At 52.0% G+C, this 24,525-nt stretch overlaps 1 protein-coding gene across 1 annotated transcript in view; it reads right to left on the bottom strand.

Annotated features, from left to right (window-relative positions):
• The window catches only part of PREX1 (phosphatidylinositol-3,4,5-trisphosphate dependent Rac exchange factor 1), a 178,027-nt gene that overhangs the window by 20,129 nt on the left and 133,373 nt on the right, over positions 1 to 24,525 (bottom strand). Inside the window, 11 exon segments of the mRNA XM_074318350.1 lie at positions 877 to 1,153; positions 1,590 to 1,800; positions 2,476 to 2,637; positions 2,928 to 3,115; positions 5,192 to 5,312; positions 5,997 to 6,133; positions 7,897 to 7,982; positions 9,633 to 9,781; positions 10,740 to 10,832; positions 12,457 to 12,599; positions 17,249 to 17,321. Of these exon segments, the coding sequence (XP_074174451.1) occupies positions 877 to 1,153; positions 1,590 to 1,800; positions 2,476 to 2,637; positions 2,928 to 3,115; positions 5,192 to 5,312; positions 5,997 to 6,133; positions 7,897 to 7,982; positions 9,633 to 9,781; positions 10,740 to 10,832; positions 12,457 to 12,599; positions 17,249 to 17,321 (1,640 nt within the window).

Genomic DNA, 24,525 nt, shown 5'->3' with positions numbered 1-24,525 from the left:
AAACGGTGTGGCACAGCCCCACAACAAAGAATTATCCAGCCCACATGTCAATGGCGTCAAGGCTGAGAAACTGTTCTAAACATAAGCAGACTGCTGTTACCACAGCTAACAAAATGAATAATTCCTTAATACCACCGAGTACCCAGCCCATGTTCAAGTGTCGCTCACGGTCTCGAAAGGGTCTTCTCACAGATGGTGTGTTAGAAACAGAACCCTCACCAGGTCCAGATGCTGCACTCGGTCTCTTCTCGAACAGATTCTCCTCCTCCCTGGACCTGCTCCCCACCCTACCACCCATCATTTATTTCTTAAAGAAACCAGATCATTTGTCATCTAGAATCGCCCACCCTCTGGATTTGGCCAACTGCATCCCCACGGTGCCATGTCACCATCCTTTAATCCCTACATCCTACAGCCAAGCAGGGAGACCTGGAGCTTCCGTTAGAGAATGGTGTGATTTCTGTTAGCAAGATCATGCTGTAGGTGGTGCCTACAGGTGTGTGTCCTGTTGCATTCCACCGAAAGGGACAGCGTGTCCAGATGTCTGTCTGCAGTGTTAAAATTATAAAGTTCCCCAAAGCCTTTCACCAAATAGTTTTAGCCTCCACTGATGATTGCTGCCTACGTCCCTCATTTCAGTAGCGTAGTGGTTCTCAATCAGGGGTGATTTTGTCCCCCACCCTCAAGGAGTCATTTGGCAAGGTCTGAAGACATTTTTGGTTGTCACAACTGGGAATCAGGGCTGCTACTGGCATTTAGTGAGACCAGGGACACCAGTAAATAGCCTATAACGTACAGGACAGCCCCCCGATGCAAAGAATCCTTATTCTAACACTCCCTCTCCCCAGCCAGAGTGTCAGTGAGGCTGGGGCTCACCTGTTGATCTGGGTGACATATTGCTTCATCTCCTTCAGGGCCACGTCCAGTTTGGTAAACAGCTGTAGGTAGGCATCCTGGATTTCACGGTCTTCCTGCTTAAGGAGGAAGCTTAGGCCCCGGTCTTCCATGCCCAGGGCCCCATTGGCTGGCCCAAAGCTGCTGTCATGGAGACCCTGGTGTTGGGGGTCCCCATCAAAAGCAGGTAGGCACTTCCAGGATGGGGCAGCCATGGTGGTGATGCAGTGCTGGGTGTAGGACATAGGGTTCAGGTGACCTGTATGGAGAGAGGGAGAGCTCACTTGGAAAGAGCGCGCAGACATCCACAACCCTCTTGGACAGAAGTGTATAAACCCATTTCTAGAACCCCAATGAATGAGAAAAGTTTCCCTTTTAAATATTATTATAATCCACTAGATTACTTCAAGAAGAAAGTTTCAGTTTGGTGCTAATATGCTTTTTAACTACTGTGATCTTTTTCCGGCCTGGAATGCAGACGTGATGACTGGTACTCCGGCAGCAATTCTATACCATGAGACATCCTTCAGGATGAAAGCTACCTCTAGAGAGGATGGTATAGAAAGATAGAAAGGCCTAGAACCCTGATGACTGTGGAGCCGCTATTACAGCCCTGGACTGCTGGCCTCCAGACATGTTCCGTTTAAGTATGTACAGTGTGAGATCCAAACACAATTTCTAACAGACTTAATTACCTTGCTCAGGGTCAAGGCCGATGAGGGAGGGTTTGCGACCAAAGCGAATGCTGAACGACCTGCCAACCGAAGGCGTGGTCTTGGGGTAGGACACTTCCATAAGGTTGACGTGGCAATTGGTGGGGCAGAAATCCAGGCCACACAGTGGATGGGGTTCCAAGGGTGCTTGTTTGAAGGGTGGGCTGACCCTGTTCTTCAGCTGGGCTGCAAACTGAGAAAGGTGGGGGACATGGGGTTGTGACTCAGGGGTCTGGGAATTCTGGCCCACCCCCAGTACCCACTTTAACCTGGCCTAAGCCAGACATTCCAAATCAGACAAAATACCAATAGCTCCAAATGGAAAAGTGGATTCTCCTGCACTGCCTTTCACTGGATTCAAATTTCAGGGAAGGGTCTAGAGAGACCTGAGGCCTCTGAGTACCAACCTACATTCATGTCTCCATTTCAGTTGCACACGTGAGCTGTCCTTAAGGAACCGTCTCCCCCCGGCCCACAGTCCATGAGGTTCAGGTAAGGCTACCTCCCCATTCCTGTAGTGACTGGTACAGAGCTAGGCAAAGGACCCACGCCAAGCCAATAAAAGCTCTCATCGAGTTCCTTTTCTTCTGGGGTTGCTAAGGTTAGAGCTACGAGGGGACACATTGTTACCACATGAGGAGGACCTGCCTGACAGCACAGCTAACACAGGAAAACAAAGTCAAGAGGAGGAGAGAGGCCCCGTCCTTGTGACAGTGATATCCGGATACAACCAGGCCTGAAGTCCACCTTGGAACTCTTCAGTACTATAACCCAACACATTCTCCTATTTGTTTAAGCTAAGTTGGGGGTGGGTTTTGACACTGACAACCAAAACACCCCAGGTGGAGCCCCTGTAGGGTACAGGTACCTGCTGGTAGCAGGCGATCCTCTGGCCAATACACTCCAGCTTGGTGTCGCAGATGTTACGAAACTCGTAATGGGACATGGTCTTGATGTTGTTGCTCAGGGCCATGAGCCGCCCACAGTTCTGCACGAAGACACTGTCGTCGGCAGCAAAGGCCTCGAGGATCTGCAGAAACATTCACAGCCCCTTAGCACTCGTTATGTGCCAGGGAGGGTCTTACATGGTTGATCTACAGTAACTCTTTGTAATACCCACGTTAGGCAGGGTCTATTGCTGGCCCATTTTGCAGATGAGTAAACTGAGGCTAAAGAGGTCAATCACTCTCCTGAGTTCCATGACTATCAAGTGGTGGGGCAGGGACTAGAATCCAGGGCTCCAGGCTAACTCTGAGGAAATGAGAATCAGGCTGCTCTACCCCACCCCCAACCCCAGGGCACAGTAGCACCCAGCAAGACCTTGGCAGTGAGGCCGAAGCAGCCGCGGGGCTCCACAATCTTCTCCAACACATGACACTTGACACCTGCTGTGCTCACGTACTCATACACCACGCCATGCTCCAGGTGCACGTTGTCCACGGTCAGGCTGACCACAGGGCTGTCCTCATGCAGGCACAGCTGGGCACCCAGGGACAGCAGGGGGAAGGCTGAAAATCAAAAGGACAGGCAACCCTGAGGAGGGGGCTCCATCCCTTAGCCAGCTGGCCCCCTGACCCAGCACCATGGACAGCTCCTGTTAGACAGATGGGGAAACTGAAGCCTGGCTGCAGCTCTGTTCATTTTGCCAGCTCACTATTGTTCACCCCTGGTCCTAGATTTTCCCTCTAGAAATCAACCCTTGTGCCCCATTCCCAGTCTATGTGGCTCAGAAGAGGGGATCCCCCACATGCACCCTTCTCCTACTCAGTGATTGGTTCACGAACAAGCATGGGACCCAAGCTTGGCCAATGAGTCAAGTCTGGGACTTCTGTTGGATCTACAAAGAGAAGGAGACATTCTCTTTTTCAACCGGATTCCAAAATATCAGAGCCACTGTGTGGAGAAAATATCATGTAATAGAGAAACCAAGACAGAAGGAGCAGAGCTCAGCATTGGCGAGAAAGAGACACCTCATGAGACTATATGAACCACTGGATCGAACCAGACTTGGAGCTTGCATGCAAGCTCAGACTTTTTAGTTTCCTGAGTCAATGTTTTTACATAGCCCAGTGTCCATCCTAATTAACACAGGCCCAGAGAGGCGAAGTGACTCCTCAGAGGCCACAGAGCTAGGAAGTGATATATCTAGGAAATGAAGCAGGCACTGCAAGATATGTGTTAACTAATACATCCAGTGAAGAAACATTAAATAGGATAAAGAGACACTGAAACAGAGGGCTTATTTAATCATGGCACTGAGGGTGGACTTTCTGAGGAGGTGATATTTGAGCAGAGAGCTGAGCGAGGTGAGGAGCGTGAGGTAAGAAGTACTCTGGAGGAGAGCATTCCAGGCAGAGGGGACTGCAAGTGCAAAGGCACTGGGGCATTTGACATTTAAGAACAAGAGGCTGAAATGGATGGAGCAGAGAGGGCCAGTGGGAAAGTGATGAGAGGCGAGGTTGGAGAGCCAGGCTGGGCTGGAAGACCGTGATGAGGACTTGGTATATGCCCTGAGTAGGGCAGGAGACCCTGGAAGGTTCTCTTCTATTTTTTGAGACTACCCATAGGAGGAGAGGTAAGGCGGGTCAGGGACAACAGTGGGTAGGCTACTGCAATAGTCCTGGTGAGAAATGATGGTGGCTTGGACCAGACAGCAATGGAAGTGGTGGGAAGTGATCAGATTCCAGATGCATGAAGAAGGCAGAGGCAACAAGGTGTGATGCTAGAATCAAGGCGGAGAGATACAGGAGAAGGGGAACAGTCATGGAAGACTCCAAAGTCTGGGGCTCGAGAATCTGGAAGGATGGAGACGGGACACTGAGGGGAAAAGCTGATTTCAGGGGAAGTTCAATTTTGGCCATGCGAGGTCTGCGATGCCTGTTAGACATCTAAGGGGACAGGTAGAAAGACAATTCTGGTGTGCAGGGCTGAGGCTGTGCTGGAGAGATAAAGGTGGGAGCTCATGATGGGCAGAATGATGGTCCCTGAAAGACGCCCACATCCTCACCCCCGGACACTGTAAGTACGCTATGTTCCATGGCCAGGGGAAATCACTGTGGGCAGATGGAATTAAGGTTCTAATCAGATGACTTTACAATGAGATTATAATGGATTACGCAGGTGAGCCCCATGTAATCACAAGCATCCTTAAATGAGGAAGATGGAAGCATACGAGTCAGAATTAGAGAGATGACAGGATGAGAAGGACTTAGGCTGACATTGCTGGCACTGCAGATAGAGAAAGGGGGCCACAAGCCAAGGAATGCAGGCACCTTCTAGATGCTGAAACAGGCAAGTAAATGGGTTCTCCCCTAGAGCCCCAGAAAGGAATGCAGCCCTGCTGACACCTTGATTCTAGCCCAGTGAGCCTCATTTTGGACTTCTGGCCTCCAGAACTGTAAGATAATAAATGTGTGTTGTTTTAAGTCACCGGGTTTGTGGTGCTGTGTTACATCAGCAATCAGAAACTACTACAGAACTAATGGCATCCAGATAGACTGGATGGGCCCAGGGAGGCGTGCAGACACAGAAGAGGACCCAGTGCCCTCTGGAGTCTCTGTCACAATGCCCACCTGTCCCATTACCTGAGTCAGGCTGGTCTTCCGCCTGGGCCCCCTCACCACTGGGGTCCTCGCCGGGGGCCTCCTGGCTGGCTCGGGCCTCCTGGGCAGCCTCATGGGTGTGGTAGATCCACTGGTACAGACCCTGTGAGGGGAGCAGAGTAAGAGAAGCGGCCACAACATGGGGAGCCCAGGGAGGAAGGGATGGGGCCACAGTGCAAACTGTTGTCTGACTCCAAATCTCAGGTTTTTAGCCTGTCAGTGACACCACCTTTGGAGAGGCCTCTAAGACTTCACTCTGGAACCTTCCTGAGGTACCTCTCAGTCCCACAGAAACCAAGGCGAGGGGATGAGGGATGGCGGGAAATGCCTTTGAAAATGTAAGATCCCTGGGAGCAGAAAACATATCTCTCCTGTGGCCCCAGGGACTAAAATGTGTCCGGCACATAGTAGGTGTTCAATAAACACTTACTGAATGAACAAGTATCACCCTCCACAGAACCCCAACCCCCATCCTAAGTACAGCATTAATTTTTACCATCAATATGACTATTTGCCCAATATGTCTGTGTGTAAGAAAAGAGGGCCTTATCATACCCATTTCACAGCTGTGAACACTGAGGCCATGAGGTATCACAGCTCAGCTCCTCCTGTTCAGGTAGGCAGAGGTGGCATAGGGTTTAAGTTTAGTCCCACCAGGAAGGCAGCCCCACCCCACTCAAACACTGTGACGTCTTCAGGCTTCTCCACAGAGAAAGGAGGGTGGCCCTTAGCCCTTCACCCCATTGAGCAGGGTTTCCCTGATCCCCTTGGCTGCTAGGCAACTCACCAGGGCTTCTTCTCGGCGGTTCCGGAATGCCTGAAAGTGCTCCAGGACTTCTGAGGTGCCGTCATTCATCACATTGCTGCCGCTGACCTTCAGGATACACTGGCCAGCACAGAGCCCTGCAGCCGCAGCCTCTGAGCCTAAGGGGGAGGGGAGTGTTTGAAGCCAAAGGTCAGGCCAAAAGGGCCTGGGGCAGCGACAGGCAAGAACAAGCATCTAATTAACCCTGTCCCCCACTCAACACCCCAAACACACCCAAACTCTTCACCTCAGTCCCTCCCACCCTGGAGCCACTCTCCAACCCACTCCAGTGGGCCAAGCAGGGACTGGCATTCCATTTTGCAGAAGAAGAAACTGAGGCTCAGAGAAGTAGCAGCTAGTTCAAGGTCACACAGCAAGGAAGGCTAGACTTGAACCCAGGTATATTTTACTCTAGAGCTTTCTCTTCTTTAGAGCCCTACAACAACCTGTGATACTGGGAACAGGAGCAGCCCCATTTTGCAGACAGGAAAACGGAGGATCAGAGAGACAAGGTGACTCTCTCGAGGTCACGCAGCTAAGAGAAGCCAGGATTCAACTCAGGATAACTGGACTCCAACTGCTTATTTTCTCAGCTATACCATGATTCCCAAACTATAAGTCTTGGACCCCATGGTTTTGTGTGGTTAATATAAAGATGAATGCCAAGCTTTTTCTGTACATGGGAGAATATAAGACCTGTCCAGTGTGATGGTGACAAGTATAGGCCTGGACCCCAGGGGCTTGGGTTCAAACTCTGGCTCTGCCACTAATCATCTGTGTGACCTTCAGCAAGTTTCTTCACCTCTCTGTGCCTCTCTGGTTTCCTCACCGGTAAAACGAGGATGCTAATGATATCTAGTCATAGGGCACTTGAGAGATTCAGTGAGTTAAAGCATTTTGTCCCAGGTCTGGCTCTTAGTAAGTGTTCAAGAAATATGAGCTGTTTTACTACTTTTACCTGGCTCACCTGGAAACACCTATTCTTCTCTACAGATGCTCTAAGGCAGGGTTTCTAACCTTAGCACTACTCATATTTGGGGCTGGATGATTCTTTGTCATGTGAGGCTGTCCTGTGCATTGTACGATGTTTAGCAACATCCCTGCTCCCTACCCGTGAGATGCCAGTAGCACCCCACCCCCAGTTGTAACAACCAAAGATGTCTCCAGACACTGCCAGATGTCCTCTGGAAGGTGAAAGTGCCCCCGGCTGAAAGACACTGCTTTAAGGTTAAAATAAAAGCCCACTTGAAAATATGAACCCATTCCCAATACCTTTCTGTCATGACATGCATTTTCTTAACACACATGAAAAGTACAAGTATGACCACCAAAGTGGACAATTAATGTTTAAACTTGAGAAGTGGGGCCCTTAGACGCAAAAAGATTGGGGGCCCAGCATCTCAGACCTATTTGGTTTCATCTCTGAGACAGAGTAACCCGTTCAGCAGCCTGCAAGAGGCAGCACAGAAAGCAGGGGTCTCCAACTGTGGGCCCATGGGCTGGATTGGCCATAGAACTGTGGCCAAAATTCCCATTTCTAGTTCCTTTTTTAAAAAATCAAATCAGGAAGAGAAGGCCCACCTTCCTGCCTGGTAATGAGCTTGGACTGAAGACAAACTGCCCTTTGTAGAGGGAGCAGGGATTGTTTGCACTTGGCCACAGTCCTCACCACTCCCTATTGTGTTCCTCTCAGATTCTCGTTTGAACTACCAGACCCCCACAGGCGTTTGCATTTGCAAGTTGTGGCTTCAAGCAAAGAAAGCAAGTGTTAATGGTGCAAGCACAGGCCTGAGGGTAATGGTTTGGGCAGCTCTAAACTCCTAACACACACACAGACCCAGTTTCCAAAGCTCCACTCTCTGTCCATTAGGCTCCCACTCACCTCTCCCCACAGCGTAGACATAAGGCGGAGCAGCTCCACGGATTTGGAAGCACAGAGCCTCTGGGTGGTCGGGGACTTTGATGATCCTGCACCAGGCAGAGGCAGCCGTAAGGAAGAGCAGCAGCACTCCCAATAGCCCTGCCTCCCGGACTTTTGGGAAATCCAGCCCAAAATAGTAGCAGTGCCAGACTTTCCAGCTCCCAAATATACAGAGAAACCCCACTTAACCAAAGCCCATGCCACCAGGATCTCTAGTTAATCAGAACTACCTGTCTGCCTCGGAACCTCAGTCCATGCACAGAAATTCTCCATCCCTTTCCTGGTGAGAGGAGGCCTTTTGGTGTCCAGAGCAGCACCTCAGCCAGTAAATATTTCATTCAACTATCACAGATGGAAGGGTGAGAAGTGACCCCACACATCTCGATGCCTACTCTAGAAAAACGCCCACACCCGTCCCCTGGAGAACACAGTTTGAAAGCCCAGATCTTGGCCATTCTGTGGGTGGAACGCCAGAGCAGCCCAGGGTCAGTGGGTATCGATAAACCAGGGGCTTCAATGCAGCCCCCTGCTTCTCCATTGAGAGTGTGTCCCCCACACTGGCCCTCAGGATCGTCCCTCCCATCCCCACCTGCCAGAAAAAGCCGTCTTGGGAGCCTATTCTCAAACCCCAGGTGTTCCCAGAACTTTAAGCAGGCATGTTCCGCCTTCGTGATTTCTGCCACTTCCACATACCAACCAATCAATCATTTTCCCTAAGCTAGCTTGCCTTTTTACTGAAATAATCATATTTAAAACTTTCCATCACTCCTGTCAACAGAAAACCGGGAGCATTTGCCTTAAATAGAAAGGAGAAGTGGAAACCAAATGCACAATTTTAAAAATAGCAAACGGTTCTCCCTGTACCTATGTCTAGTATCCAACCACTTCTCACCACCCCTCTGCAGGCTGTTCCAGAACCTCCTCACCACACCCCTGCTGCCACCTTTGCACCTTCCCACAATCTAGTCTCCACCTGCAGCCAGAGGGATTCTGCCAGAGCCTCCGTCAGATCATGCCTCGCTTCTGCTCAGAAACTTCCAGTAGCTCCCCAGCACTTACCGTGGGCACTAGGCCCTACAGGGCCTGTCCTCCATTGTCTGGCTGAGCTCAGCACACAGCCCTCCCTCTCACCCACTCTGCTCCAGCCCCATCAGCTTCCTCACAGTTCCCCAAACACACCAGCCATGGTTCTACCCCGGGGCCTTTGCACTGCCGTGTTCTCTGCCTGGAACCTCCTGCTCCAGAAGTCCCTCCCTTCGCCTCAGTTCTCAGTGGTGTCTCCCTGAACACTATCATCCGTACAGCCTGTTTCCTCTCCCAGCTTTATATACTGGTCCAGGCTTACTGCCATCTGGTTCAGTATGTCTCTTACTTCTCTATTTTATTTGTTTTAGTGTCTGTCTCTTGCTCTACTCTCCAAGCAGACTGAGATCTATGAAGGGTAGAAATGTATCCATCCAGATATGGCAGGATCCCCGGAGCCTGAAACGCCACTTGGCACACGGTGGGTGCTCAATAAACATCTGTTGAATGACTAAAGATAGCAGCCTTGTGTCGTGTGCCTGCAGAACGAGCCCCACTCATGGGGACCAAGACAGCTTGCTCCACCCCTACCCCCCACCAGCACCCCTAGCAATCAGGCAACTCCTCAACACCAGGGGAAGGTTGGCCAGACACCCTGCCTTGTGGACACTCACTCTTTGGCCTTGGTGGCCACCAGGAGGCGCAGTGGGCGGCGGGAGCAGAAAGACTGGTTGAGGATGGACTCGACCTCTGCGAAAGGCCGCAGGAACACCAGGTCTTCGTTGATGGAGTAGATCTTCCTCCCCACCTGCAGGCCAGCCATCTTGGCAGAGGAGACATGCACACCAGGTTACTAGCCTCCTTTCCTCTCACTAAGGAGTCTTGAATGTGTTCAGGCAGCACAGAGCTGGTGCCAGGGACCAAGTACGACCAGAGGGACCGCCCCGCAAGGCAACCACGGGGCCCCTCTGTGGTAAGCCGTCAAGCAAGACCCGGTGCTGGCCAATGAGCTATCAGGGAAAGCCTGCTGGAGGCGCTAATGGGAAAGATGTTTTTCCTTGAGGAGAAGCTGCCGTGGCCTGGCCCCTGCGTCCTGCCCTGCCATTCAAGGACACGAGGCATCGAACTGGGGCACCCACCTTGTGACCACAAGGACTTAGCCAGGTAAGCTGGAGATGTTGAACTTGAACCAAGACTTCTAACCACTTATGTCATTAGAAAAATGAAGCCCATGACTCCAGCCACGGTGAGGCGAGCGCCTGGCTACCTACAGCCCAAAGCATTCCTAACTGCTACAGGGGGGCAAGCGTGAGCAAAGGACAAGGTGGCAGGTGCCTCTCTCCCACCCACCTCTACACCCCTTAGAGCAGCTGAGAGGACCTGGGGCTGAATCCTTGGCCTGCCACAGACTCGCTCTCCTTCCTCCTCCAGACCTTGTGTCCATGACAGAGCAACATACTTGTCTTATTCAGGTCACTAAAGATTACTTTTTTCCATTATCACAGCTTATTCAGAAACCTGCTTTTTTCCTGCACTTCCCTTCAGCGCCAGCAGAGGGAGCTGGTAGTCTACGCACTGGGGGCGGGGGGGCAGCACTGAGCAGAGGGGCTCTGTCCCAGCTAGCTCAGAGAAGGTAGTCAAGACAGTCCCACATGGGTAATTAGCGAGGAGGAACATTCCAGGATTTGCTGAGCTGGCCAACCTTGAGGAATGTGGAGAGAGATGCCCCACTCTCCTACCCACACAGCCTCTGCCAGGGTGGCCCCTCCCAGAGGCCTCACCTCGGCCAGCGAGCCCCTCTGGACCGACTTCACTACTACGGCCTTGTTCTTCTCCTCGATGTCAAAACCATAGTCTTCCTCCTGGGGCAGGATCTGTGGGCCCAACACAGGAGAGACCCGGTGAGGCAGAGTGGAGGGGGGAAGGAAAGGCTGCAGCCAGTCCCACCTGGGCCCCCGTGGGACTGCGATCCTGCTGGTTCCTCATGCCCCAGATCTGCAGGGGGGAGGGGTGTGGGGAGGGGGCAGGGCAGAATAAAATACAAACAGTGCCCAGTACACAGTAGGTGCTCAAAACCTACTTGTCAAGTGAAGACACACAACCTAGTTGTTTTTCTTCACTGCCTGTCTCCCCGTTCTCCTCCCAGCCAGAGGACAGTCTCTCAGTTATGCATCCCTGTCTCTCCATCTGCTGGCACACTGTAGGTGCTCAATAAAAAATTCCTGACTTCATGAATAAAAGATCCAAAGGTGTCCAGCCACCAAGAACTTGGGGACAGGAAGGGAGTTTAGGGATGAGTAGTCCCTCCCCACTGTAGGACGGCAGGCAGGTTGGGAGGTTTGGGGGTTCGGTGATGGTGGGGATATAGGGAAATGCATTTATTCATTCAACAAACATTTTCTGAGCTGCTGTCTATTATGTGGGCCAGGTACTTTAGTGGGCGCTGGAAATAGTATTGAATGAGACAGACGGTTCCTGCCCTTACGTAGCTATCTAATGGGGGAGAGACAGATGACAAAGAAATGTAGATTGTGACACAGAGCGTGTATGCCGTTTGAATTAAAATAAAGCACTTGAAGGGACAGAACATGGTGTGGGGGAGGCAGAGGAGGTGAGATCTGAGCCTAGATTTGAACAATGTGAGAAACAGAACTTTACAAAGAGTGGAGAAAGTGCTCCAGACAGAGGGCACAGCATGTTCAAAGGCCCTGAGTCAGGCCCAAGGCACTGGAGAATAAGAAAGCACGTCAGAATGGCTGGGGTGGAGGGAGGAAGGGGAGAACACCGGAGAAGAAGCTGGAGAGGCAGGAAGAGTCTTGCAGACCATAAGAGCCTCAGTGTGATGGGGACACTGGTGGGCTTTCTAGTGGGAGAAATGGGAAGAACAGCAGCCCCCATAAGTACCTCAGGAGAGCAGTTAATAGAACTGTCTTCATAATATTCAGTCTTTGGCCCAACTCTGGCTCTGGCAAGAGACTTAACCTCTCAGAGCGTGTCGCCTGATTGCCATGGGGAGCCAGGCAGTAAGATGGAGGCTGCTGGTCAACAGTAAGCAGAGGAATAGGATTTGGTGGGCTAGGCTGGTAAGATATCTGAACAGGCTGGTAAATGTTCTACCTTAACTGCAAGGATATTTATAGCAACTGAACATGGACAGGACGCCAGCCCAGAAGACCTAAGGCTTTGGTCTATAGGATGAGTCATCTCAGGACACCATCATTTCTACACGTTAGGCTGGGACATGGGATGGACCAGGGGAGATAGAAAGGAAAAGAAAGGCAGCCCAGCAAGCCCAGTCTCTTTGGTGAAGAGGAAAGTCTTGGCCAACGAAGTGACCAGTTCTCTTGGCAGTGTTGTCAGCCATCACCTAGAACCCCCCATACTCTTGGGGGCTCCGAGCTGAGGCCAACTTCTCTAGCCATAGCTGAAGGTCACCCAGCTCCCAGACCTACAGGTGGGTCTGGGAAGAAAGATGCAGCAGCTCAGCTCGGCTCCTACCAGCAGGCGCTTGGCCAGAATGTTCTCCACCAGCTTAAAGTCGTTGCGAAGCTGTTTGTTCTTGCTGCTGGTTCCCTCCATCTCCTCGTCTGCGTGGAAACGGAAGTACTGGGACTCATCCTTGAACTCGCTCTTCTCCAGCACTGCAAACCCACAGACACACAAGCACATGGTCAAGCTCACAGGGGAAGGTTTTCGCAACAGCTGCCAACTGGCAGGCATGGGGCAGAACCAGCCCCTGGACAAGTTTGGTTTGGTGGGCACAGTGTTTTATTAAATGGAATCATGTGCCAACACTAACATATTAGGATATTTCACATAAAAGTCTGGCTTTCTGACTTCTCTTGAAAAAAATCTGCACTTGCCCCACCAGCCATATAGGCATACTGCAAAGCCATAGTAACAAAAACAGTGTGGAACCACAGCAGAAAGAGAAATAAGCAGTGGAAGAGAACTAAAATCACACAAGAGGACTGTGTGTTTCTGGGAAGTTAGTGTATGACGGATGATAAATGATCACGTGGCATATTCCACAGATGGTGCAGGGAAAACTGACCCACTTGGTGGAAAAAAGAATAAAACTGAATCCCTACCTCAAACCATATACAACAATGAACTCCTGGCGGATTAGAGACCTAACGGTGAACAAGAAAACTAAAGCTCACCAAACAAAATGCAGAGTATCTTTGTCCTAGAAAACAAGCTCATGTACAAGAACCCACCAAAGGGGCCTTGTCCTATAATAAACTTAAAAGACTTCCATTCAATAACAAGGCCATAGCAGACAGCAGATTCAAAAAGAACTCTAATGTCTAAAACCAACAAGAAATAGATATCTTGAATATGCAAGAAACTCCAACAAATCAACCAGAGAAAGCTGGGAAATTCACAGGTAAATGGGCAAAGGAAGTGAATGGGCAATTAACAGATGAGGAAACCCAAATGGGCAGCAAGTATGTGAAAAGGACCTCAACCTCACTAATAATCAGAAAGAGGCCACAAGGAGACCCTTTAGACCAGGGATTGGCTAACTCAGGTCCTGTGGGCAAAATCCAGCCCACTACCTCTTTTTATAAATAAAGTCTTATTGGAACATAGCCATCCCTATTTATTTACGTATTGTCTGGGGCTGCTTTTGTGCCACAATGACAGAGTTGAATCATGGCAAGAGACTGTGTGGCACACAAAGCCTAATATATTTACCATCCGGACCTTTACAGAACAGTTTTCTGACCTCTATGCTACGATAAGCCAGGAAAATGAATAAAAATAACTAATAACAACCAGTATGTGATCTGGTCCCTGTGGATTACAATTTAACTGAGCACCTACTAGTGCCAGGCGTACTGTGGATACTGGCTTAGGTTCATTTTTATTCCTCAGACAAGGATTTGCTGCACCCCTTTGACAGATAGGAAGACTAAGGCCCAGAGAAGCTAAATTAACTCCCCAAGGTTACAGAGTGGGAAGCCTCCTCCTTTTCACCACGCTGCCCAGCCTGGTCTGTCAGATGGAGGCAGGGACAAATGGCATAAGGGGGGAATCAAGGCTCAGGTCGGTAACAGCAGCTGTCTGAAGTCAGTGGGCCCCGGAGAGAAGGAAAACCAGTTGCCTTAGCTTCACAATGTTCCCACCATCCCTGAAGACAAAGGCTGTCTGCAGATTTGGTTACTAAAGACAAACAGCAGGTGACGTTCCTTTCTTTCTCCTTCCTTTCCCAGGACACCTAGCTGTTTGCAAGCGTCTGTCTCAGGCCATCTCTCTTGCCTCTTGAGAGACCAGACACACAAATTGCTGCTTTCCCCAGAGCTGGGGAGCCAAGCCCCAGGGGGCCGGCTGGCTTTACCTCCACTGTAAACATGAGGCTAAAAGTGGGAAGAAGCATGATATTGTGTCTCTGCTTAGGGAATGTTTGGAGAAACAGTTGGAATCCGAGTCCAGGAGCTCAGCCAGGTGAGGTCCCACCACTCGCATCTTTCAGTCGAGGCCGCAGGCCAGGCTTTGAGAGACGGGCACAGATCCACCTTGGATCTGTGGTCCCCGCTCAGCCCCTCCCCAACTTCATGCCCTTGGATCCTCTCGGAGTCTGGGTTTCCTCTTCTATAGGGATAATAACGGCACCAACTTCCCAGGGTGCCTGCGAGGATTAAATGTCGAGCCTCGGTTTCCCTGTGTGTGCCTCAAGTCAGAGGGCTGGACCACCAGCCTCTCAGATCCCTCCCAGGACACCTCAGGGCCCTCAAGCTCCAGGTCAGATGCGTAGGAAGGTACCACGTAGGCCCCACCCCACCCTCCACTCTGCACCCTAACGTGCATTTTGTAGCAGCCACAACCCTAGGACTTTCCTATTTTAGCCTATTTTTGAGTTTGTGGCAGGGGATAGGGGAGCAGGGGCCGCGCCCTGCAATTTCTCTCCCTGAAGGGCCTGGAGAGCATTGGTACTGCCTGGGAGTCACCCCCCGCGAATGTCCTCAGCCAGCAGCCTTCCCGGAATAGCAGCTGGGGTGGACCCCTAATTACTCTCATCCACAAATGAGAGGTTCTGCCCAGCTGATTGGCGGAAGGGACGAAGCTGTCAGAGGGCCCCACGGGGAACAGGGCAGCTTGTGGGAATGAGGGACTTTGGTGAGATGGGGCCAATGGACGGGAATGACCGAGGTTTCCCTGGCTGGGCCTGACCTGCCCATCTCAGCTGGGCAGCTGGGGAGGGAATCCTAGCCCCAGAGCTCTGGGCATGCTGAGCAAGACCTCCAGCAGGAAGATGGTGAAACTGAGGCCCACCCAGGGGCATGGGCTTATAAAGGGTCAGCTGGGTCAGGCCTAGAACCAGGCCTGCTGGCTACAAGGCAGGGGACAGACCTGACGACCTTTCGTGTGACTGGCGTACCTCTCACCCTGCTGACGAGACAACAAATCCAGCAGTTAGACCAGGAGTGGGAAACTATGGCCCACAACCTGTTTTTCTAAATAAAGTTTTATTGGCACACAACCATGCCCATTTGTTTATGTATTGCCTGTAGCTTCTTTGCTGCTGCAATGGCAGAGTTGAGCTGTGGCAGAGAGAATGTGGTCTGAAAAGCCTACAATATTGACTACCTGGCCCTTTGCAGAGAGAGTTTGCTGACCTGAGTTAGAGCACCAAGCAGACGCTGGCAGGAGGAACGGCCGGAAGACCCTGCAGAGTCTCATCAGTTTTCTGCCACCACCTGGGCCCAAGCCACATCGTCCCTCCCCTGGGCGATGGCAGTCACCTCCTCACTGGCCTCCCTACATCCACCTTCACCGTCACAGACATTCTCCACAGGCAGCCAGAGGGCACGTCCTCCTCTGCTCGGAACCCTCCTGGGACTCCCATCTCAGCAGAGTGACAGCCAAAGTTCTCCTCACGTGCCCGTAATATTCCAGAAGATGTACTTCCTTCATTGTTGTTTCACACACACACACACACACACACACAGCACGTATGCACACGCATGCACGCACACACAAGCACACACAAGGCTGTGAGCTCCCGAGGGGGACTTTTATCTGTCTTGTTCACTGCTCTGTCCCCAGAGCTGAGCACGGTGCCTGCACGCAGACAGTACCCACTCAGCTCAGGAACAAAGACAGAAGGGAAGCGTGGAATCAGCCTAAGGGGGAGGGGACTGCTCCTTGAAGTAAAGCACGTCTGAGCCACTAAAAAGAGTGATGAAGAACCGGAGCTATTTCAGCTGAGGTGGTCAGGGAGGCCCCTTTGGGAGGCATGAACTGAGCAGAAACACTAAGTGAGGGGTTGATGCAGGTGGGGAGGGAAGGGCACCCCAGACGAGGGCCAGGCCGCTGACAAGTCCCTGAGGAGTGTTCCACACATAGGAGAAAGGATCCTTGATGGGGTTAAAGGGATGAAAGGGTAGGAGACTTGGGGCTCCCTCAGGGCCAGTGAGGGAAGGCCCCGGAGCTCAGTGGCTGAGTGTGTGGCCTGTGAAGAAAGCCTGCCTGGGTTCAAATCCCAGCTGCTACTTGCCATATGACCTTGAGCAAGTTTCTTAACTGTCTGGGCTTCGATCTACTCGTTATAAATGGGGATGATATTAATACCAACATCAAAGGATTTTTACAAGGATTAAACTAATTAACACATGGAGAGTGCTTAGGAAGAGTCCAGGCACACAGAGTATTAACTTCTGTTTCAATTTAAAGTGGTATCAGTGGAACCATTTTCTCCCTCTTTCTCCCCAGCTTCCTGCCCCAGGACCATCCACCTCTCCACCCTCTCATGTGCTTCCCACTGTGGGAAGAGACTCACCTGAGGGCTGAGGCCAGAAATAGGGGCACGCACTTGCTGGAAAGGGCCCTGCCTTCCTCTGTTCCCACATTTCCCTCCTCTCCTCCCCATGGAAGCCAATGGGTCAGGCGTGGGCCTTGCTGCCCACCCTGGGAGGCCATGTCCCATCCAGGAGGAAGAGCATAGAAAGCCCATGGATTTGATCTCAAATCCAGTTTTTTTCCACGCAAGTTTTACCGGCCATCTTGGTCCCTACTTGACACCAGAAATGACTCACAATCAGTGTGGAACAGGGGACGGGAAAAGAGTAATTCATGAGCTGCCCCAAATCCCATGGTCTACAGGCTCGCAGACTCCACATCTAACCTGGGCTCACCCATGGGCGTTGGGCGGCCTCCAGCCCACCATTTGCTCTCTCAGGGCCTCAGTGTCCCCTCCCTGTGAAATGCACCAGGAACCAGAGTCCCTGCCAGCTCTTCTGTTCCAGGACAGACCCCCGGGAAGCTAGGGAAAGGGGTGGATTACCGTGGTGCATGAAGCCGTTGTTACACAGGCCCACGCCAAGCGCCACTGCCTCCTCCCGCGTCTGGCAATCACCCTGAAATGGAACAAGAAGGAGAGGGCGTTAGGTGGACTGGCACCGAGGGGGCTGTGTGAGGCTGGTGTAAAGCATGCAGGCTCCACAAGGGCAGGGATTTGTGTCTGTTTTGGTTACTGCAGTACCTTCCCAACCCCAAAACATGTTTCTGATTGTTATTAATAAACCCCAAACAAGAATATTGTATTTTATTGTATTTGCAATAAATAAATTGTGCATTGTGTGATAAATGTCACAAAGGACAAATGGAGATTTTTAAGTGGCAGACACTGTTGGTTGCCTAGCAACAACCCTTCCCGATTCTGCTAGTACTGAAACCCTCACTGTTGTAGATGGCAATGCATCTATCCGAACAACCATAGTCCCAGCCTCCCTTGTAGCTAGAGGTAGCCAATGAGATAAAGCAGAAATCACTGGTCGGGAACTACCTGCTTTGTCCCTGGCCCTTCCCTTCTCTTCTGCCTGGAGCAAAGATGTGACGGCTAGGGCTCCAGCAGTCATTCTAGATCATAATGTGACCTAGGGGACAGAAACACGCTAAGGACGGCAGAGCAGAAAAACTGTGGTCCCCAAAGATCATGAGGCCACCCTAGGAGCTCTGGACCACCAACCTCTGGGATTCTCTCATATACAGAAAAACAAACCCTTGATTTCTTTTAGACTCTGTAGTTGGATCTCCGATTAAAATCAAGTTCAGTTCCTAACTGACCTAGCTCAAGCCAGTGAGACTTCTGGGGAAATCTACCAGGCAATTCTAGAAAACCCCTTCCTCCCTGATAAAAGGAAAAAGTAGCATGAGAGGAAGTACTGCGTGGGGGTGTGGGGTGATGTCGGGATCAAGGTGGCAGACACTGCTGAGAATGACAGAGTAGAAGATGGAAGGTTCTCGATATGTGGCATCACTGTTACGTGGCACGATTGTCTGCTTAGGCCACTGTTTAGTTGGGTTTTCTGTCCCTGCAACTGAAAACACTTTTAACTGGTACAATTTAAATAAGGGGCTCTGACTCATCTCAGGGTGTCCCCAAGAAAATGACATCCAACCCCAAACTGAAGAATGCACAGGCTTGGCCAGTGTGCTGGGCCCGCCTCTGGGGTCAATTCTGCCACATGGGATGCCATCTTGGTGGAACAGTCCCTCACTTTGCCATCCCCCATCCAGACCAGGATCCATGTGAGGCCAATGAGATGCTCCTTGCCCCACGAACATGACCCTGAGTGGAGGAACCCAGGGACAGGGAAGAGTTGGTGTTGATTCTGAGAGCAGGTGCCCTTCAGCTCCCGCTCCTGAGAAGCTGGGAGTTTCCTGACGCCAGTGCTTTCTAAGGCCTGGCTCCTGGGTCTCCCCCTGACTCTGGGTGCTCCATAGACTTCCAATGTATCGTCATCTCGTTTTTTCATTTCCTACATTAGCCAGCATCTGTTTCTGTTTCTTGCAACCCAAATAATCTCAGTACATCCAGGCAAAGCGTGTGAGTTGTGGGTGTGCATGAGGAAGGGGGTGTGGGAGTGGGCAGAGGGTTGCTAGGCAGAGGAAACGACATGGACAAAGGTCCACAGGCAGGATGAAGCTTGGAGCACAAAGGCAGCACTGCCGGCAAGGAGAGGGTGAGTGAGGTCGGCTCCCTAAGGGCAGGAGTTTGATCTGCTGTTTTCCCTGCTGAATCCTAGGTGCTTAGAACAGGGCCTGGCATATAATAGGTGCTCAGTAAATATTTGTTGATTGACTAAATGTGTTGTCAGCAGGGGCCAACTCATGCAGGAGCTTGTAGCCAAGTCAATGAGCTTCAACTACGTTCAGACAACCCCTCATTTAAAGAACTGCCGACATGAGAAGTTCTGGAAGGCACTCGTCTGACACAGCCGGGCCAGAGGCCTTGACTCTCCGGGCCTCCACTAGCTTCCGAGGGGCCAGAGAGGGAATTTCCCAGCTCAAGCAGTGAATGCCAGAAGCTGCAGGACTCAGCCGGCCAGGACTGGGGCTCAGACACGGAGCAGAGAGCCTAGGGGAGCCACCGGCCTCGGTATTTTGCTGCACTGGCTGCCGGGGCTGACTTGAGGAAGACAAATCTCTCCCGTGGGACCCCAGGCCAGTAGCTGTAAGGCCAGTGGGCTCAGAGCCCTGCCGGGGTAGGCAGCCATCCATGAGAGCGGCAGCTGCCCCCCAGCTGTGAGGGGCCAGCCAGGAGGCACAGCCGGGGTCCAGGTGGCAGGCAGGCCCAGTGTACAGCCTAGGAGGCCGGGCAGGCATCTGGAGCTGACCTGGCTTCCTGAGGCAGGGTTCCCAGCCCATTCCAGCCCGTCCCTGCTCCCCTTCTCCCGAAAGGGCACTGGGATGATCCACAGGGAGACTCTTAAAGTTAGAACAAAGCAGGATTCTCAGGTTAACAGGGAAATATGCCGACCCTGGAGGCACCCACCACCTGAAAAGTAAACCCCCACCCTACATCCCACCAGCTGTGGGGAAACCACAAGTCACCAAGTCACCACTTTCTCCCTTCCTGGAGGAAGACACGGGCACACACAGCCCCAGGCAATCTCACCAGCACACTTCCCTCATCGCTTCCACTTGCCCACTCGCCCCCAACGCTAGGAGCTCCAGCCACACCCGCCTCCGGGCCGCTCCTTCCACACATGACACGTGACCCTACCTCAGGGCCTTTGCACTTGCTCTTTCCTCCCCCTAGAATGCTCTGCTCTGGCTTTTCACATCTCAGTGCCTACGTCACCTCCTCCGAGTGGGCCTTTCCCCAACTCCCCTCAAGTGGCCCCTCACCCCTTCCACCACACATCCTCTCAACAAACTCTCCTCCAGTTACTCTCTTTCAGCACCTTGTATATTATCTGCGCTGCACCTGCCACAACCTGAAATGAACCCATCCCTTCAGGGCACTGCTCATGGGGAGAATTACCCCACTGTTCCCTGCCCTTGAGTTCCTCCAAACAAATTTGGTGTAAGGTCTGTCCCCGGCTATAATGTCAGCTCCAGTGGGCAATGACGGTTCTTGTCTCATTTATCCACCTCTCAGCCTGGAAACACAGTATGTAGAACTTGGTGGCGCACAGAAAATGTCTGATGGACGAATGGATGAATGAAAAACCCAATCTGGAAACTGATCCTGAACTCAACTCTATGTGCCTCGGTTTCCGTGTCTCTAAAATGAGGGGTGGGGAGGGGGGCCAAAACCATGTCCACACCTCAGAGTCTTGTGAGAATTAAGGACATGTTCCACGCAAGACTCTTGGCCCGATGGCTGACATGTAGGGAGCATTTGATAAATGTTAGTTATTCTTGCTTAGTTATTTCCCATGAGGAAGGAACCACCTAGGAATGAAGGCGGCAGAGGCAAGCAGGGTTGGGAGAGGGAGCACAGTGGGGGGTTACTTACATAGCGCCTCAGAAGGCCCCTGTGCCTGTGAACTCTGACACCCTGTGATGATGCCCACGGACGCCCCTCACTGACCTGCCACGTGCCAGGCGCTGCACACCCTCAGTCTTGGTGGTCCACACAGAAGTAGACCCTCTTTACTAACCCCATTTGACACATGAAGAAACTGAGGCACAGACGGGCTTGGCACTTGTCCAAGATTACATCGTGAAAATGCATTCCTTTCAGAACCAGACCCTCCCCCCACCCCCATGTTACAGACAGAGAAACTGAGACTCTGAGAGGAGGAGTCAGTTGCACAGGTTGCCGCCAGGGCTCCTGTCCTGCCCGTTTATTCTTTATCTCCTCTGCCGCTGCCTCGAGCTGCCAGCCTGGCCTTTTGCCTGCTCCCACCCTGGCCCCTGACCCCCTGTGCTGAAAACCCTGCCACTGTCAGCGCCTGCCATCTGCCTGACGGTGGGGGTCAGCGTGGTGGGCACTTGGGCACATTTCTGCCGAGCCAGCACAGAAGTTGGCAGATTTGTGCCCTGCTGCACCTGGCTCCCACCTGTCCCTGCTCTCTCCCGCCCCAGCCTACTGACCCCCTGCCCTCCATTTGATGGCTGCAGCCGGGGCGTCCTGTAATCCAGGCAGCACAGATCAAAAGCCATCCAGCAGAGAGTGAGGAGAGCAAACTCGGGATTCCCCGGGTTCAAAACCCCACGTGGCCTGTGGCTGTGGCAGTTCCTTAACTTCTCTGAGGTTCTTCATTTCTGCATTTGCATTTCTCATTTCCAGATTTGCCCTTAATTTTCTAAGGCCTCTGCCACCCGAGGGGTGGTCCCTGCTGACTCCACAGTATCAGCTATCATTAATACAGAGAGTTATTATAACTATTATTATCGACAACCAAGCATCATAACAGCCCCCCCACACACATTCTTATAGGAGTACCCCATTTCTGTGCGTCCTGAGGCAAGTTACATAACCTGAGCCTCAAGTTTCCTCATCAGTAAAATGGGGATAATAACTGTTTTCATCAGGTTGTTCTCAGGATTAAATGAGATAATACACAGAGGAGATCAGAGCTGATACCGAGCATAGCCAGTCTGTCGAGGGGCTAATACCCACCTTAACCTCAGAGATAAAAGAACTCTGATTCACCCAAGTAGTGGGTAGGGAGCCCCTCCCCAAGCCTCAAAGGATGAATTCCAAGGAATTTTAAGCCACTCTCAGCAATCCCTGTCCTCTTCCCTAGGGCGTGGTCTAATGGTGCATGTGGGACCCATTTGGCCCATGAGACCTAAGGGGAAGACCATTAGGGAGGGGAGGGGGTTGAGGGAAGTTTACTTCCCCAGTAAAAACAATGAGAATGCTCTCTCCAACTGCCCTTGCTGCCTGCCTTTGGCTCTAGGTCTACATCAATGTGACCGATGCCTGGAGCTACAGCAGCCATCTTATGACTATGAGGCAACCGGCAAAAGGATGGCAGAACAAAAAGATGGAAAGAGCCTGGGTGTAAATGGCATTGTTGTGCTCTAGGCCCATGAACGCTGGATACCTAGTTGTGGGAGAGAAAAATGGCTTAGTCGTATAACTTAGGTTTCCTATTATACGAGAGAAAAAATATCTTTCCTGTGTACGTCACGTTTCCTATCATGGGCAGCCAAAAGCATTTCTCGTTGCTCCAGGGGGTTTCAATCCACATTTTGTTTCAAGGAGCAGAATGGCCTAAAAGTTAGAAAGGAAGACGTGGTCGAAACGAAAGACTCCTCCTGAACTACAGAATTGTTTTCTTCTTGCCTTTCCCGCTGAGGTACAAGGTGGGGAAGACAAGCTTTAACCAGTCTTCAAGGTCACGTCCACATCCCCAACCTCTCCCCATAGAGCACCCACATGCACACCCTCCTCCCCCTTTTCCTGACCCAGAGCCGGATGCCAGCTGTCTTTCGGTCAGTCTCTTGGAAGTCATTCTCCTGCGTCAGCTCCAATTAGCTTCCCTGTGTCCCCAGACCAGGCCAAGCCATGGGAGGTCTGCTGAAGTAGACAGACACATTCCGTGGTCAGCTGCATCCTTCACTCCACCATCCTCCCCCTGCCTCCACTTGCAACAAGATGCTGGGGGGGTGGGCAGGGGCGGGGAGAGAGTATCCTCAGGACCAACTGACCATGGCTCAGGCGACTCCAGGAGGCCTTCCGCCAGGACCACAGCTTCTCTGACAGCACTAGCCATGAGCAGGCCCCCGCCATGCCCAACACCAATCAGCGAAGAGACACCAGCTCTGGCGGTTGCTGTGGCTGCTTCCTTCTCCTTGCGGGAGTGCTCCCAGGCACAGCCCTGCGCCTCCCGAGCTCAGCCAAAGGCCTCAGACTCATTCTAGACTCCTCTCTGTCTCTCATCTCCCACACCTCATCCACCCATCGGCTAACTCTGTTAGGTCTACCTTCGAAAACATCCAGAATGTGACACTTTCCCACCGTCCCTGCAGCCACCCAGTTCTCAGGCACCGTGCACCCCTGCCTGGAGCTCTGAGGTTGCCTCCTCCCTGGCCTCCCACTGCCAGCCTTGTCCCACCATAAACTGTGCTCCATAGACAGTCAGACAAATCTGATCCGACCAAGATCAGATGCCGTCCCCCTGTGCTCAGAGCCTGCAGTGGCCGGAGCCCTCCAGTGGCCCAGAAGGCCCCATGTGACTGGCCGCCCACCAGCTTCCCATCATCCCTCCCTCTTGCTCACACCACTCCAACCCCACTGGCCTCTTTGGTGTCCTTGGACACATCAAGCTCACCCCACACTGAGCCTCTGATTTCTGTCCCCTCAGAGGATGCTCCATCCCCAGATGTCCCCTAGCTCACTCACCTCCTCCCTCCAGTCTCTGTTCAAATGCCCCTGCATACTATGGCCTCCTCGGAGCCCCTGTGAAAACTGCATCACCATACCCATTCGAAGGGTACATTCCGCCCAAAGCTCCCACACACTCTGTCCCCACCACCATGCTGGCACCCACCGCCAGCTAACATATTATATACTTGACTTCTTTTTTTTTCTGTTCATAGTGTTTCCCTGACCCCTCACCAGAATTTAAGATCAATGAGGGCAGGAACTTTGTCTTGTTTACTGCCGTATCCCCAGAACCTAAAACAGTGCCTAGTACAAAGTCAGTGCTCGAAGGAAAAAAGGGATGAGCTGATGAGCCCTTTGTCAAATTTCTCTACACGCCCTTCTAACCTCTCTTTTCAAAAACCATCCAAAAAGTGACAAGGAATGGAATACCTGCAGTGGAGACATCACCTGAGCACCAGGCCTGCAAAGCCTGCCCCTCCTCCACCCATCTACTGGGAAGTCCAGTGGGGCACCCAAAGGCAGAGGCTTCCCACACCCAAGGCACCAGCATTTCCTCCCCCATCTTCCCATCACTTTAAATGGTACTTCCGGCTACCCATCGCACCCAAAACCCCAGGACTCATCCATGTTTCCCACCCCACAGCGATGCATCCTGTGCTTTGCATCTCCAAACAGTTCTCAGATCCACCGACTCCTTGCCATCTTGGTGACCCACCCCACCCCCAGCTTGGGATTCAGCACTTAAGACAAAGGCACATCAAGTTTAAAGCCAACAGGCAATCATGGGCACCAATGGAGCTCAGGAAACATGGCCAAGCACGGAAAGGTCGGAGGGGGTGAGAAGCGCCACTGCACAGAGTCCTGAGCCCAGGCATGTCTGGGCTTTGACTCAAAAACCTAAACCACAAAAGAAAACACCATGTGTGCCCCTCCTGTCTCAGCAGCACATTCAGAAGGCAGGACTGTGCAGACCGTGCCTTCCCAACACC

Source organism: Rhinolophus sinicus, linkage group LG13 (assembly GCF_036562045.2).
Source record: "Rhinolophus sinicus isolate RSC01 linkage group LG13, ASM3656204v1, whole genome shotgun sequence".
NCBI lineage: Eukaryota > Metazoa > Chordata > Mammalia > Chiroptera > Rhinolophidae > Rhinolophus > Rhinolophus sinicus.
This window is presented reverse-complemented; position numbering and strand designations above follow the sequence as displayed.